Raw genomic sequence first — 18579 nt, 5'->3', positions numbered from 1 at the left:
ATAGTAGTTTTATTTAAAAAATTCAAGATCTTGCCCTGACCTTGATAATGCCTCCCAAAATCAAAGTGATAAGATCTTAGATCTTTTTAAGCCCTACAATTTTTATTTAAAACATTATTTCTAAATGCATTGTTTAAGAAATATTCCACCTGTTACGTTTAAAATTTAACACCTTGTATATATGTATATTTGTATATAAATTATATGTGTGTGTATTTTTATACATAATTAATTTTTTTTTAATTTAATATTATCCCAAGAACTTGAAATATTCTTTAAATTTTTATTAAGATTTAATTAAAAATAGCCCGCGACTTATAGAACATCCATAATAATTTATAATATAATATAATAATACAACTAATTACAAATGAAGTAATTGTTATACATAAATACTTAGAATTTACAATATTCTTATTTAAGCAATAAATAACATTTAATCGTAAAATAAAATACATATTAATTTGTTATTAAATAGCACTTGATACATAATGATGATACATAATCCTTTATTAATTTTTTCTTCGAAGAAACTTTTTTCTTAGAAAGATTCAATATATTGTATAGTAATGATTAACCGACCAGCAGTTTAATTCATTACTTGTTTCGGAAAATAAAATCGCCGCTTTATAAACTCATTTACATTTTATCAAATCAATGAATGATTAATTTTTTTATAATTAGCATTTCAGAATTTTTTTCTTGATTTATAAAATCTGCTAATTTACTTTTCGCAAAATATTTTATCCTAAACTCTTACACGTGCAATATATATTGCTATTTTTATTTTGTTCTTGTTATAAACTACTTTATTTTTAATAACATTATCACACTCTCGCATAATCATGATTGACTCTATATATATTTTGAAAATAATTTTTTGACTATTTGTCAAAATCTTCCCTTTATTTTTATCAATCATATTCTTTTTCTCACTGTTTGCATTAAAACATCTTTCCCTTTTTTAGGAATAATTTTCTGACTCTGATTTTTATTTTTTTCGCGATGCAATTTAATTAGATTCTTTTCTAAGCCTTCTTTTTTCTCGAAATCAATTTCTTGACAATTAGTCTTCAGGATTTCTCTATTTGTTGTTTCTGGTATTTGTTGATATTCCATGATTTGAATGGTGTCAGGGTGGAAATCAAATACTTTGGTTTGATCAATGCCTTCCCTTTGAGAATTGTGTAAAGTAGGAATGTGTAAGTTTGAATATTTACATGTATTTCTCCAAGGATATTCGTTTTCCACGCTATTGTCGCTGTTCGGGCAATCCAAAGGCGTGAAAGACAGTAAATGTTGTTGATTGGTCAAGTGATAATTGCACCAGTATTGTTCCCCAATTAAACGATCCTCATCGATTAAGATATCTGTAAGGCATTCTGTGACTTAAAAATTTTTCAAATTCGATCAAGGATCGATATTTGTAATCAGTTAATGTTATTTAAATTTCATTAAATTAAATTTCATCTTGAAAAAAAGTCTTTCCATATAATTAGAAAAGCTGTTGAAAAAATTGGAAAGTTTTTGAAATTCGACAACTTAAAAAAAGAACAGAAGATAAAATAAACAAGAAGACAAAATAGATTTTATGTTACATTTTTTGCATTACATTGCCCTATTTTGCACTTTTTACATTTAAAATATACATATAATTAAAAGAGCGTTTTTTTGCACATCCAAAGAGCTTTCACAACCAAAAAACCAACACGTAAAATGACAATTTAACATTTTTCTTCTATTTATACTTGCACATAAACTATGCATTAAAGATTGAGATTAAAATTGTAATACCCAAAAATTATAGATAAATATATTATACTAGGATTGCGATTAAATTTAGGATTGTGTTCGTGGCATTTACATTTTTTCTTCATTTCAATTTATAACCGTTTATATTATATATGAATAGAGAGATATCGCGCACATTAAATGTTTATTAAAACATTTCATTTTTCCGTTCTCATTCTGTTTATTAGGTGATGGTTTCATATTTACTCGCTGAATCAAAAATCATATCTAACCGAATTCTCTCTCACTATTATTCTTACATTATTATTGTATATATTAATAGTACTATTTTCTTCCGTTTAACTTGTATTATCATTTATTTTTTTATTATAACTTTTTAATAAAGCTTATTTGTCAAATATCAATTGTTAATGTGTGATTTCCCCATCACATATGTTTTGCAATCTCAATTTTAAATGCATAGATTATTATAAGATTTATAGACAATCACAACCAAGCTAAATCAAGCAAAAATTTAAAAAAATATAATATAATATACAATATAATAAATAATTTGTTTTTTTCCCAACCTGAAAACGGAATGTAAATCGTAATTTAAATATATGTTATCAATATTTTGCTGTCTTTTGGTTATTTGACATAATTGAAATATGTACTACTTAGTCCTTCAGAATTTTCATTCTAACAATAAGACAAGAGTTCGAATGTTCGAATTTTTCAAATATGTCAAAATCATCAAATTAATTTATTTATTACTAAATTCTTCTTTCAATGCCTGACTATAATCGAAACATAGCTTATTTTTATAGAATTTTTAGAAGTACTACAAGAATGAATTATTCGTTTTATTTGTGAAAAAATGTCTCTTCATCTTTTTTTTTCCTTTCCTTTTCTTTTATTATTATTTTTCTCTTTCTTTTTACTTTATTTTTACTTCATTTTTATTTTATTTTTCGTTTTTACTTTATTTTAATTTTTTTCCTCGCCCTTTTTTCTTGCTTAGAGCTTAAACAAATCATCATACTCCAGGACAATCATCAATAGATGGAATGTCGATATGCAATTTAGACGGCCTTTGAGAAGAGTGACCTTGATTGATGAGAAAGTCTGTGTCGGTTTGAAGGAGCGTGTTGAACATGACAGGAGCACTCCTTGGGTCGCTAGGCACTCTCTTTAGGTCTCCATCTGTGGTATAGTCGGTACCAGACAGTCAGATAACAAATTACGTGTAAAACTGAAGCGTTTGAATTAGCAAGCTAGGGATTAATTTGCTTGGGATACTAGCAAGCTTTTAAGCTAAATATTAACACGCCGGCTGGCAATTGGCATACTTATATAAAAGTATTAATTTTCTTTGTTAACAGTTATAAACTTGAAAGATTTTGAATAAAAAAATAAGTGCAAAAAGCGGAAAAAGGCAATAATAGCAATTTTCTTAAAATATATATATATAGATATATATATATAGTTAGCTTTTTTATTAATTCGTTTATCAGTGACAAAATTTAGGCAAATCTGGTTGTACAGAATTTAAAATCTGTCTATAAATCCCATTAAAAACCTAAACACTATTAGATTTGACTATTTCTAAAATTAATATCGAAAAGAACTATATTATTTATATGTTGTCAATATTAAAAATTCTAAAAATAATTAAGCAAACATACACTACATCGATATAATAGACACTATACATATAATATCACACTAATTATTATAGACTAATTATATCAAAGGTATATACGGAAATTATTTTATATTAATCAAACATATTGACTGAAAAATGTGATAAATTACTTAATGTAGATAAGTAAACGTAGATAAGATTTAGTTTTGATGTTAATAATTCGACACTCACATATCTCGGTAATTATATCTTAAATCAGATCTGCATTTACATGACTTTTCTTGCGAAAATAGTTCTAAATTTCCCATCAATATCAAATTTATTAATTATATTTATATTTTCTTCTAACTCATATTCTCATCATTCTTAACTTTCTATTTACAAAAAAATATTGTAATTAAAAAAATGTTTGTAAAATTGAAATTTTTTGATATTTTATATTTAATAGTCTAATAGTTATAATTTTAATTTTTTAAAAATAGTTATAGTCTAATAGTTATAATTGCAAGAAACATAAGTATTTTAATATTAATGCACACGAAAAATTTGACATTTAGCATTACTCTGGGCATATTTTGTGTTCAGTTTAGTAAATCACAACAAGCATCTGTGGATAGCTATATGAAAAACCATTTACGTAAATGCTTACCAGTTCCGTGACGAAAATCATCCTGTACTTTGTAGAACTCTGCGAGTTCTTTGCCCGAACAAAGCGGAGTGTCAACTTGAGTAGTACTATTAAATAGCGAATAGTCTACTTCGTAACCTTGCCGCTCTTTCGAATAATTCACCATGGGGTCGAAACGATGACCCCATAAAATTTCCTGGGGAAGATAACTTGATCTGGCCTGGGTCGTTTGTCCAGTAGATTCGATAGTACCTTCTAATATCAGGACAATTTCGAAACGTTCGATTAACATATTCTCGGCAGACATATTATAGAAGGGCGAGGACTCATTAATCCGATGGATTATGATGGTTGGCCAGATGAAAAATAGATCGCCGTTTTCACCATCAGTGCCTACGATCAGTTCTTGCTGATGTTGAGATAGAACTTCGCCTTCTTTGGTTGTTTTACTGTGAATCATCTGAGCGCGAACGCTCGCACCAATTATGTGACTCTTCCGCATATCGCCTACTCGAAACATGAGACAAAGTTCGCCATCCCGTTGACAAATTACGGCATTTCGCGAGAACAGTAGGGTTTGGGTACGTTGCTTCGGTCTTGTCATCTTGGCAAATACAATGCCTACCTGCAATTATTCCAATTTTATAAAATTTATTTTATACGTATTTAGTATTCTTCGAAAATACTTACCATGAAAGCTTGGATCATAACGCCAGAAATGCTTTGTAGGCACATCACAAATATAGCTTCGGGGCACTCTTCGGTGGTGGATCGACTGCCGTATCCAATAGTGTGCTGGGTCTCGATACTAAAGAGAAAGCAGCTGGTGAAGCTAAAGATATTGTAAATGCATGGTGTCCAGTTGTTTTCCACTTGAAAGGGTGGCAAGTGACGCTCTTCAAAATCACCGTGGGTAAAAGCGATTAACCACCAAATTACAGCAAAGCCTAACCAGGAGAGAAGGAAGCTCAGGATAAAGCACAGTAGCGTCCAACGCCATTGCGTATCTACCAAAGTAGTGAAAATGTCTTGCAAGAAGCGTAGCGATCGTCGAGAGATGCGCGACTGCAACACGTTGCAATCGCCATTCTTCAGGACGGCACGACGGCGTAGTTTCCGTGTCGGTCCAGCTCGGTATCGACTCCTGAAATACAGACTCGTTGTATGATTCGTATTTAAATGAGATATTTTGATCTCTTTCTTTCTTTTCTTCTCTCTTTCTTTCTATCTCTTTTCCTGTCCCTCTCTTTTCTTCCCCTTTACCCTCTCCCTTCTTCTCTATCTAATTTATTTAATTTAATTAATTAATTTTTATTAAAATTATATTATATAATTTTCTTTCTCTCATATTCACTGTTTTATCAGACAACAAATAAATATATCTCTCTACAAAACTGAACAAGAAATTTAACAACTATTTTTTAATAACACGCGGTTCATGATTGTAAACATAATAACGATTATTTCCGCACTTCATTCTGAAACGTGAAATTCAGGGTCGCAATGGTATCGTTTCGTCCACATATTATTTTCTCGTATACCACCGAAAGATGATCGGAAGAATGCGCCTACGGATGCATGTTGTTGCAAGGTTGTTGCTACTCTACTCATATTATTAATCTAATACGTCTAGTATATATGAAAGGGATTTTACGTGCTATTTCGAGGTTCGTTATTACAAGATTCCAGTATATTTTATTGAAGGTTTTTAAAAATTATGCCAAATTATTATATTACTTTATATATCTTGTTTGGGATTAGTCGCAGCAAGTAAAGCGGACTTTTTTTCCAACAAATATCTCATAAATTTTTTTATTGTTCTTCAGAATAAGGATGAGATGATAATAAAAGCTAATCAGAGAAATTAATAGCGAATAATTTTTGACATCAAGTATTAATAAATATCAACTAAATATAAAGTAATATTTACTTTGATAAAAAAAATTTTTTATTCGAAAAATTGCGGGAATGACTTAATACACATGATATAAAAATCACCTATTATAAAGTGGGATAATGCTTTTAATATCTCAAGTTTTTTATTAGAACATTTTTTATCATAAATTTTTATTATAATTATTGTCTACAATTTTATAAAAAAAATTATTAAAATTAAAAAAATTATAAAAAAATAATTTTAAGTATACTACTGTATATATGTATAAAGATTAATTTTTTATATTTTAATTAATTACAAAGAAAGAAAGAGAGAGAGAGAATGATGATAGTATTTTTATTAAATTAGGAAAAATATTCACTAGAAAGTTTTCTTTTCAAAATCAAAAATCTTTGAATAAAATTAAGAAAAATTTATGAAGAAATACATATATATATATATATATATATATATATATATATAATATATTTTGATGTAATTTAATGTAAAATCATCGAAAATTCATATTTGATTGCATATCGTTGTGACATAATATTTCATAAGATATGTTAGAAATCGAGTTTTAAAATGCAAAACGTAAAACCAATGCGCAATTGTCGCCAAGGTTGTGGCTTTCGATATGTAGATCATTGTTACGCTACATATGTAACGCAATAGGAAGATAGGATTTGAATAACAAATCTCTCTCAAACACACACACAAGTCACAAGTTTTTGTTGCGTTTAAATAAAAGAAATAGCAATTGAAAAATTATTAAACACTACGTACAAAATTATTATATGTATATAATATATATAATATTACACACACACACACTATATATATATATATATATATATATATATATATATATGTACATAATATATAATAGTAAAGATACAAGTACAAAAGTAAAGATAATTTTGAAATTTTAAAAGTCACCTCTATTTTTATAAATAAAGAACTATATGAGTTTTTACATATATCAATTCTCCTAGTCATTGTGTATAAAATTATTAAGAATTAAAGTAAAATTTTTAGAAAATTAACAATTTTTACAAAATTCTTTTATATAATTTATTTAACATAAAATTATATAACAAAATAAATAGTATCTCGTAAAATGTGTTAACTTTTCGATGATTTGATCTTAATTTTATCTCTATTTTTATATTCAGAATATATATTATAAATAATAAATATATAATTGCACGTTGCAGATACAATGTTGCATTTGTATAAAAATGAGAAAATCATTAATCAATCAATTATCAAGTTAATTTCAGTATTTAACCTGATAATTTTATAAAAAATGTATCGAACATTATAATGAAAGAATGAGTATTATTGTTATATTTCAAATTTGATCTCAATAACTTATGAAATATTTTGTAAATTGTTTTTTTATTTGTTACTCTAATATTATTATATACAAATTAGGAGAATTAATTTATGCAAATAAAATCACATGAGTTTATTAAGCTTTAAAAAAAATATCGTGACTTTGATATTTCATAAAACACATGTTATAAAAAATTTGTTGTTTGCGTTATTATCTTAAAATTATAAATTTTCGTTTGAAACATATTTATATTGTCGATATTTAATTTTGAGATATTCTGTTAAATCATACTTAAACCATGCATACGCTTCGAAAAGAAAGAAAGAGAGAAACATATTATATATATCATTCTATCATATTGTCATTTGTACACTGTATATATCATGTACGCTATCATATTTATCTATGTACGAGATAAAGAAAGTCAGTGACTTTTATTTCTATAACATAAAAAAATTTTATTCGAAAACAAAAACTATATATCTATTAAAAGTTTTGAAAGACTAAATTTGTGATAAATATTAAAGAAACATTTAATAATTTTTATGTAAAATAAAAATATAAAAATTATAATCATAAAGCTGAAGCCTGTTTACTCTGTTTGTGTGAAATGCTTGCTCATCATACACAACAGTTAAATTAAATTTTAATATAATTTATTTAATAGGAACTAAAGTTTACTTCAATCTTAACACACACACTCACCACGGATCTCTGCGCATTATTCGTCATTGTTCCTTTTGACATGACGAATATAAAGAACTGTCTTTAAAATATATTAGCACAAAGATCCGCTTTGTTAACGTATTGTAAAATCACTTGTTATCCGTCAATGTATTTTGCTCAACAACCACAACAATTACATAGTTGCACCAATTATATTTCAACATATTATCGCATATACTCGTGCGCGATAATATATTTCCACATTAAAATTATATTAAAATTATATTTCGATATAGCGAATATATTATTTTCACACAGAAACATACGAATACCACTTATATGTTGATTAATGTCGAAACATTAAACAAATCGCATTTATATATATATATTAATCATATAATATGGGTTTATCATATTTCCATATAAATAAGTTATTTCCACATAAAACATACAAATTATTGTAAACAAACGTTTTGTATCTTGATTTCTCGAATTAATTGCGTACGTATTAATCTATTAATCTTGTCTCTCAATTATATCCGAAGCAACAAACTATATCCGGAGACTCGTTATTTGTTTGAGATATCACTGCTAGCGGTTCGATACTACCGAGAAGACTCTCGGGTACCTCGTCTCCCTTTGCTGACACAAAAAGGAAGTCGCCATTTTGAGTTTGAATGATAACCGCGAGCAGCCGTTATCTACCAATTTACTTATTACGCGTTAATCAGTCGCCGAGTCAGTGACGGCATCCTTTGCACTTCCGCCGCCTTCTCTGGGTCGATGATACTTCGAACAGCTGATCGATTTTATACGAGATCAGTAATGTCATATGTCACACATGAATTTGAATGCTTATTGAAATAAATTTGGAACGTGTGATTCATCTCTAAATGTCTGCGTATTATGGCTGTTAATTATTCGAGAAACAAATAATAATTTTATGTATTAATATTGATAATAATTAATAATTAATATTTAAAAAAATTAACATTAATAAATAATAATAACATTATTAAATAATTATTTGTTAAATTCCATTCTGCTAAAGTTACCGAATAATTAACATATCATGCGTAAATATCAAAAGATGAAGCATGCTGTGTATACTACGATATATATGCAAATTCATATATATATAGCATTAGAAATATCTCAACATTTCTGATACTGTATGAATTTACACAAGTATCGGAGCATATATGTATATGTATACATATATTTGGCACGCAAGATTCGCTCTTAATTATTCGCATATTATGTGTGTGTGTGACCGCTGATTTTTCAAAAAATGTGTAATATATAATTTTATTTATAATATTACTAATTAATGATTAATTAAAAATTTTATAACAGAATAATATATTTTTAAATAATAATTTTATTCTGTATAATTTTATTACTGATCTCGTATATACAAATCACTTTTAATCCTCCCCCCCCCCCCCCCCTAAATTCTTTCGGAATTATTGAATTTCGAAATCGATATTTGTGTAGCTGTTAATGAAGAAAATGATTCATGTACTACTGGATTAATCTAGAAGTTATCCGGTAGTATAAAAGTAAATAATATTTCACTAATTGTTTCAATATTTAATCTTTTATTTTTAAACACTTAAAGTTAAATACTTGAAGTAAAATTTGTAATTATTTTGCATATTTTTTAATTCCAAAATTAAAAAGTAATAATATATTGATTTAAGTTTTATATATGCTGTATGTTTTATATATGTTCTGTTTAATAAAAATTGAACATATAATTTAAAAAATATATATATATACATATATATAATTATATATAATTTAAATAATAATAATTATTATATAATAATAATAATAATAATAATAGTTATATATCATTATTATAATTATACAGGGTGAGTCTGATAAAAAATGCACTACGTTTTTCTCGAAAACAGATTAGAGATAGAAGAAGATATGCATTATCAAAATTGTAGGATAAGAAGGGACACATATTTTGGTGACTTTGGATGTCCGCTTTTCACATCAAAAATAAAAAAAATTTTTTTTTAACGGAAAAGTACTTTTTTGTTACTCTACCGATAGTATTCGATAAGCTTAATAGCATTTGTATTAGAGTATCTTTCGAAAATGTAACCATTTCCAGGATATCAACAAAATAAGTCAGAATAAAAATTTGGAACTAATCTTTTTATTATTACAGTAAATGTTTAAAATGATCATCATGTTGATCTAGACATGCCTATAGTCTTCGCGAAAAGCTTGTGTGTACTTCTTCTAACTCGCATGGTTATTTCGCGAAAAATATTTTTCGCAAGAAAATATTATAATAGAAAAAGTAAAAAATATTTTTGGCGAAATAAACCTACAAGAGTTAGAAGCAAGCTTTCCGCTAAAACTATAGACATGTTTGGGTTAACATGGCAAACATTTTGACATTTACTGTAATAATAAAATAATTTGTTCCTTTTTATATGACTGCAAAGTATTCCTTTCCATTAAAAAAAGAAAATTGTTTTTTATTATTGATGTGAAAAGTGGACAAGATTATTTAAGGTCACCAAAATCTGTGTTCCTTCTTATTTTACAATTTTGGTAATGGATGTTTTCTTCTATTTTTAACCGTTTTCGAGAAAAACATGGTGAACTTTTTATTAGACTCACCCTGTATAATTATAATAATTATATATTATTATTATAATTATATATTATTATATATTATAATTATAAATATATATGTATACACACACACAACATTTTTATGCATATACATAAAATAATAAAAAAAAAAATATTGGTATATTTCTATATAATTTTGAATAAAAAGATATATTATTCATTTATCAAAACATTTATCAAAAAAGAATCTTTCTTCTTACATCTCGAAACTTCTATTTCTTTAAAATATTTGTTTGTTAAATATTGTTGCTCAAAGATGGAAAATAATAATTCATTATTAATTAGTAAAGTTATTTAGAATTATCTGGCAATTTATGCGATAGATATGTGAAATTCCACTAATTGTCTTAATATTTATTCTATTACGAGTGATTTAGCGTACGGACCTTGAGTGATCGGTCATTAAGACTGATGATCTCTAAGTCGCTTATCAAGTATCACGAGACATTGATAACAGCAGTTGGAGAATAAACAAATAACAGTAATTTCTGGAATATTATTTCTGCAGACTATGAAATCCTTTATAACATTAAATAATATTAGCAAATAATAAGATATTAAATGTTAATTCTATATAACATTATGGATATTTTATGTATATGCATTTTTTATGACATAAAAATAATATTCTATATATAAAATACTATGATAGATATTTCGGTTGTTAATCATTTACTGGTATTGCGAATAGTTTTACTATAGACAGATTCAAATCGCTGGAAAATTACTTAATTTTTTTACATATTATAATTTTTCATGATATATAAAAGATAGAAATTAGTGCAAAATCTATTTCATATTATGTATTTCTAAATTATATATTATATCTTTCGAATATTTGTCGTGGAAATAAGAGTAAAAGAAATATTATTCAATTATCTATTAAGTAATAAGAAAAACTTTTTGTTTCGGCTCGCCTTGAAAATTTTATCATGATAAAATTAGATGGTTACGCGAAATTTATAACGATTTTTTTTAGTTCTCATAAATCTTAGTAAACATTAATTTCTCATTCTCTTCTGCGCAAATATAATTTTGGTGTTAACATATTTGAAGAACGTTTTCGAAACGTTCGTTAATTTGATGTACTATACATTTCTCAAGGTTGCCTAGCAACTTGACGATTGCTTTGACCTGGAAATATCATTTGCTTGCCCATGCATGACGCTTTCATCGCAATTTTCATTCAACAATACAAGATATATATAAGTATCGAATATCTATATATATCTTAAGAAACATTAGCATTCGAAGTATTATTTAAGTAAAATTCAGATTTTATTTAGATGAAATTTTTCCCTTTACCTGTACTTCAGAGAAGAATAGGGATTCTTCGTCATTTGCACTATCATTGGCATCGTCGGCGTGGTTGGTGATATTAACTTTTGCTCATCTTCGCAATCCGGCGATGGGAATTTGTCGCCCGTCTTCAACACGTTGCTATTCATCTCGTTCATTTTGACTCACTATATCGTGTGATGCACACACATACACTGCTATTCTTAATACTGAACAAATCCTTTAATAACGGAATAGTCCACTCATGTCTCATCATATACTTAAAGCATTTATATATAAAATAAACACCTCAATGTAGCATTTGTACTTTTGCACATATCTTTTTTTTACTTATTTGAATATTTTTTAATATTCCAATCTTCTCCCTTGATCGTTATTTTTGATAAATCTTGTAAACCTAACCTAACCTAACCTCTGATTTATTAAAATAAAGATTTTATATACTTTTTTCTATTAAACTTCTTTGTTTCTGCAAAAATATTTAGAATAGTTTACTTTTCTAGATCGTTATTGTCGAATTTTTATCTCGATTAAAGATTGTTTTAAGGTTCTCTAACAAAATTGCTGATAAAAATAGATCTTCAGCATTTATGTATTTTTTTCAAATTTTTTTTATAAAAAGATATAGGATTTTTCGAAGAACTTTTTTCACTTTCAATGAACAATTACGAATTTTCACTGGATTAAAAAATTTGTTCTTTTCTCTCTTTCTTTTTCAACTTTACTGTGATTTAAAAATAAAGTTAAAACTGATCATTACAATGTTACTACTATGTTACTATTTTCAATGTTACTACAGGCATTTTTTCTATAAATCTCTCTTTTGAAGAAGAGATATGTATATCAGAAATTTCTTGTAGATTTATTTGAAATTTACATTTGCAATTGTTATATTTTAAACGTAATTTCTCAATTATAAATTCTATGTTTTTTAATCAGTCTTTTAAATCTACGTAATCGTCTAATTATATTTGTTGATAAATGAATTTTGTAAGACGATTTGATTTAGTTAAGACGCGCGCGAGGACGAACGATGGTGGAGGATATACCGCAAGATAGACTGCTATGAGCAGTCAGATATCTACGACGTTTTATACACGCGCTGACCATCGAATGCTGTTTATCACTCGCTGACAAATGTCGTTTGTTCTTCGTGTTCTCGCGCAGAAAAGAAAAGGTGATCATTCGCGTTCGTTGCGTCATTCGCGTGCGATAAACAGATGATCGCTCCTACTTTTGGCAAATCGCTTGATAATATATAGCAAAGTCATGATATAATAATCACATGATGTAGATAGCGGTTATTTATTCTATAATATATGCCAGATGAGCCGAAATAGCACAATATTAGAAATGGCATATAAAATTTCATATTTCATAATAATTTTTTATGGAACACTTTTATAAGAATAATTTCTAATAATTGCTCGGGAAAAAGTCCATATATAATTAAGTATAAATATAAATAATTATATGGATATATGTTCTTCACATATACTTTTTTGTTTTATATAATCTTTATCCGCCTATATGTACAGGAAAAATAATAATTATAAAATATAACATAATATAATATAAATATATTATATATGAGCAATTTTTTTTCACTTCTTCCAATTTCATTTTTTTTAAAGAAACAAAAAAATTATTTTTTTTTATTTTTCCTGTGCATACTACGTAGACAGAGATTATGTGAAACAAAAAAAAGATGGACATATTTTTTTTATAACTATGTATTTATATTTGATTATATATGAACTTTTTTCTCCGAGTATTTTTTATATGTATATAACATTAAACTGGCAAGTATTTGAAATAACATTTCTCTATAAAAGTATGCAGAAAATTGAGAAATTGATACACAACATTGCTTTATAATTTTTAAACAAAATATGATGTTATATATGCGAGGATAGTCCAAATGTAAATGAGATTTTTCATAAAAAAAACGGTAGAATATTAAGTTGGGTCAAAACAGATATATCCACTGATATATACTATATATATATATATATATATATATATATATATATGTGCGGAAATGTGACGACATACCATACAATGCAAAAAGCTCCAGGATTTTTCGATGAGCAGATATTAATATAAAATCCATCTGTATCACAACAGATAATACTTAATAAACAAGTATCTGGCGTCGAAATTTTATGTAGATTGCAAATATTAGTATCTCCAAATAACTTTATTAGTGTCGCAAATATTTAAATAGATAAAAAAGAAACGAAAGCCATGAAACGGTTGAAAGTACAAGTTTAAAGATTAACATCTTATTCCAGAGCAGAGCGTTTTTTTCCATCTTTGCCAAGAGCATACAGAGCATTGCTATCGATAATAACTATATTCCGCTCATGAGGACAAATAAATTAAAAAATTGTAACAGTTTGATATATTTTTTTTTTCATTAATATATTTTTATATATCTTGTTCATATTTAAACCATTCTGTGTGCATATAAACTAGCTTAAAAAATACACATGTACTTACTTCTTTTCAAGTATGAAATTTATACTATATACTGTCTATTTTTTAATTTTATATACACATACACGAAGATGGTTTAAATATATATATAAAAAAGACTTTTATATAAAAATTTATTAATGAAAAAAAATATATCAAACTGTTACAAGTTTAAAATCAATTTTAATAAAAATATTATTTGCTAATAATTAATTGCTTGAAAATATCACAGTTGTTAAAAGTCATCAGAATTTTATTGTTAGAATCAAAATGGATGATCACAATTAACGAAATAAGACGACGAGAACGACTCGCGATTCATGCCCGATTCTCGCTCGACTGACTGACTGACGTCGCATACTTTTATCAGCGTCTTGACATCTTGTTATCAGGATCGGACTGGCTGCTGAAGTTGCGCTGATGTACGCAAAACGTGTCAAGACATGAGATTATCTTTTATTCCTCGGAGAAACTTTTGTTAAGTTATGATATAAAAATACATTTATAATATATATACACATACACATATATATATACAGTGTTTGCAATTTTTCATTCTAAACAATAGTTTTTGAGGTAAAAAAATCTTAAATTGGCCAATTACGATTAAATGGACGTTTGTCCGTGAGTCGATAGTGTTAATGACTACGCATTTCACGCGTTTCAAGCGCTTCCGTTTAATCGTAATCTATAATTGGCCAGTTTGAAACGTTTTTACCTTAGAAACTACTGTTTGGAATAAAAAATGGCAAATATTATTTTAATATATTTTTTCGAGAACTTTCTATGGTATTTTGATTCGCAAATTTTGGGACATCTTGTATATATGTATGTGTGTATGTGTGTATGTATATAAAGTATTCCATAAAATGTAGAACCCACTTCAGGAATAGATTTAGCACTTAAAAACAAAAAAGTTCATATGAATATGTCCAACTTGACCTTGTTTCCGAGTTACAGCGAGTTTCGTATTTTAGTAATCTGCTTATCTTTACAAGAAGTGCACAAAATGATCATCTTGCATCTGAATGTTCGTTTGTAAACGCGTGAACATTGATCTTCCAATTCTCTAGAATTTTCTAAGTGTTTTTTGGATTTACTGAAAACTTTGTTCAATTCCCCTGCGGAATAATTTAATATTGTTAATGGACGTGTTCTATATGCACAATTAATTTCAGATGAGAGAGAAAGAGAAAGAAAGATTGATTTTACATTTTGAGAAATAAATCTGAATTAATTTTTTGTTTATTAAAAATTTTAATTATAAAGTAAAAGATTTTAATTAAACTGTATGATTATTACGTTGTGATTATTTTTATTAAAGATCTAAAATTAATACAAATTAATTTTACTATTTCTTATTGTTAGTGTTTCTAATTCTAATCTAAAATTCTACGTATTATAAGTAATTTAAATAATAAATTTATTTAAAAAATAATATTTTGTTCCAAAAGAAACAAATATTTTAGAAAAAGACAAAAATCAAGAAAAAAAATCAAGAAAAGAGAAATCTTGCCTAGTAATAACCTCAATCAATACATAAACCGCAAGCTTATTAATTAGTTTAGCATTGAAGTGAAAAACACATGTATGTGTAAAACGATTGCACCAACCAGCTGTTTCGTTTAGGCTTCACACAAATGGATCTTCTTGTCGAAACGCTTAATTTTTCGCAATCCATGATCGATGCAATTTCCGAATTAAATTGCCATGTGCGGAAAGAAACTTATTGAGATTTGATTCTTTGATATCTTTCGCGGCCGGACCAGATCTAACTGACCGCTATCATGTTGCGATAACGAACCTAAACATACAATTAAATTAACAAGCGGTCTCCAATGGAGGCTACGTCATTAATGATCCACTTGTCTTCATGATCGTAAAACCGATTGAAATTTTTTAAATAATTTTACTTTTAATATATTATGAATTTTTTGACGCAATGAGAAGTCTATACACACATATACATTTATATAATCTCATTTTATCTCTTCAAAAAATTCTATTTATTAATAAAAAATTTAGAAATTTATATTTATACATATATGTAAATTTCTTCATACTTATATATTTGTATTACATATTTATATATATATATATATATATATATATGTGTATATTTTTATTTATTTTATTCTATATGTAACAGTATGATGATAAAATAATTGAAAAGAATATTTTATAAAATATTTCATATTTTATGTATGTGTGTCACAATGCATTAAAATGATCTCGTAAAATAAAATATCTTTTACATTATTGATTTCTTAAATAATCTTAGTTTAATATTTTTTTATCAAAATGAAAGATTAGGAGAATTCTGCAGAACAATTATTAAGCTGATGATTATTTTAATCTTTAAAAAAATGTTTGATACTTCTTTTATTGCAATTTATTGTTTACCGAAACAAAGATATATTAAGTGTTTTACTAATTTCGTTATTCCATTATACACGTATTTACTTTTACAATCCATGCTTTATCGATGTATGTATTTTTTGACTTAACTTAATGATAATCAAAATTTAGGACCAAAAAAAAACATTGAATAATTAATATTTAAAAGGAAAGAATATATAATTTGCGCATAGATTTCCGCGTCTTGCTCTGAATTAACTCTCTTCTTCTATGAATATTCACAATATCAGGGTCTTTTACTTCATCTTTAACTAAAAAATTTTATAAACTTTTTAATTATATAAAGTATAGTTTGCCTTTTGTTGAAAAGCCTTTGTTTTTTTAAATCCTTATAATTTTTGATGGTTCGACATTTTGCTAAGGAAAAATTGTCTTCAAAATGACCAGAAAATATTTCATTTTTTCTATTGAATTGTGGAACACTTTGTGTGTATATAGATAAAATATTACATATATAACATAAAATTTTAAAAAATTACGAATTATTACAACAAATCTTATATATAGTCACTGTAAAATGCTTTCTTTATGAATTGAAATTCTTTATACATTATAATAATAAATACCTCATAAATAAATTTCTAAATCAACGGTCTATACAAAAGAGAAAAAGTTTGTGAACACAGCACATTTTATGCTATCGCAGCAAATTAATAACAAATTAAATTTGTTGCAATAGTAAATTCGCATTCTCATGAGCAAAAATCATTTACGCGACAAGGTTTTTTATTTTATTTACACAAAACAGATTTTGTTATAAGAGTAATAATTAGTAATAATAACCCAATTTGGTCATTTTTCATATCAAATATAAAACAGTATACACGGTGCAAAATTATTTTTGGAGCACAATTTATTAATTTTATTTTTCTTTAAGTAAGAATCTGCCAAAAGTAAATATTATATTAATATTCTACATTAAATACGCCAATAAGTTTGTCATCATTAGATGCAATTAACGTGTGTTTGTGCATAATCAACGTTTCATCCGCATTGCGTGTCGCATGTGCGTGCGTAACGAGGTTACCACGTGTATTTACCCTTTACCCGTTATTTCTAATGAGTTGCCATTTATCATATCCGCGACTTTATTATCGCAATATTGTGTATCTGTATGTTATACACTTGGTAGATAAAGTATGTGACGCTATTGTTTTGTATTCGCGTAACCTTTTTCCATTTGAGATGATTCCATTTATTCTAGCTCTCGTTGCACATGAAACGAATTCTAAAAAAGTTCTACAATCTATTCTCTTCTTTTGCAATTCGTTATCGTGATAATGGTATTTAAATTTAACGTTTTGTTCATACGTCGTTCTTTTTTTTTGGTCTTCTAATCTGTTTAAAACCGCGAAGAACACCTGTCAAGCAGAGGCGCCGATAATCACTTTAATAAATATGACGTGTCCGCTTTTAACGTGATGCTTTAACTTTAAATAATCTGGTGGCACACTCGTGACTTTCAGTACATTCTTTAATGCAATGGAATCTTTGTTATCTCAACAAATAAGTACATTTTAATCAATAAAACTTAACACAAGTACATCCTCACCTGGTAGAGTCCTGCCGACCGATACCACCGGCGATGCTGCTACTTTGAGTGCTAACTCTGATGAGAGTGACATTTCTTGGTAAACTAGAAATTGTCAAAGCGCTCTTTTGACCTAAGAGAGGAGATTCCACTTTCATCGTGTTCTCCAATGATTCTCTCGTTTTGTGACTTTCCAGCTCCCTTTCCTCTTCCTCTTCAATTGTCCTCGGAAGTTGGAAAAGCTTCGGTGCATCATCCATCTTCCTTCCTCCTTCTCAAGAAAAAAAAAATCACTCTGTTT

General features: G+C 26.9%; 2 protein-coding genes across 17 annotated transcripts in view; one reads left to right on the top strand and one right to left on the bottom strand.

Annotated features, from left to right (window-relative positions):
• Nucleotides 1–18579, top strand: part of Fmr1 (synaptic functional regulator FMR1) — a 58905-nt gene that overhangs the window by 2518 nt on the left and 37808 nt on the right. The window lies entirely within an intron of this gene.
• Nucleotides 785–18538, bottom strand: LOC145932597 (G protein-activated inward rectifier potassium channel 3). Of its 10 annotated transcripts, none has more exons than XM_083031666.1 (7): nt 14560–14819; nt 13907–13964; nt 11858–12320; nt 4698–5151; nt 4029–4632; nt 2842–2937; nt 785–1370 (listed from the first exon to the last, which is right to left on the bottom strand). In XM_083031666.1, exons 3-7 carry the CDS (start codon nt 12007–12009, stop codon nt 919–921), a joined length of 1758 nt encoding a protein of 585 aa, XP_082887792.1. In that variant the 5' UTR covers nt 12010–12320; nt 13907–13964; nt 14560–14819; the 3' UTR covers nt 785–918. The 10 variants fall into 10 exon arrangements, 8 of the variants coding, with proteins under 8 accessions (XP_082887792.1, XP_082887802.1, XP_082887812.1 ...); XM_083031676.1 differs by having other exon boundaries at nt 11858–12110; XM_083031686.1 differs by having other exon boundaries at nt 11858–12110; nt 14612–14629.

Source organism: Prenolepis imparis, unplaced genomic scaffold (assembly GCF_030444845.1).
Source record: "Prenolepis imparis isolate NDT839.2.m4 unplaced genomic scaffold, iyPreImpa1.0 SCAF_1, whole genome shotgun sequence".
Lineage (NCBI taxonomy): Eukaryota > Metazoa > Arthropoda > Insecta > Hymenoptera > Formicidae > Prenolepis > Prenolepis imparis.
This window is presented reverse-complemented; position numbering and strand designations above follow the sequence as displayed.

Excerpts from the sequence above, each read along its gene's own strand:
- LOC145932597 (XM_083031648.1), bottom strand. The coding sequence starts at position 18,538 with ATGGATGATGCACCGAAGCTTTTCCAACTTCCGAGGACAATTGAAGAG. Across the intron at positions 5,152-18,299 it reads GGTCGGCAGGACTCTACCAG|GAGTCGATACCGAGCTGGAC; the intron begins GTGAGGATGTAC and ends TCTGTATTTCAG. Across the intron at positions 4,633-4,697 it reads TTATGATCCAAGCTTTCATG|GTAGGCATTGTATTTGCCAA; the intron begins GTAAGTATTTTC and ends GAATAATTGCAG.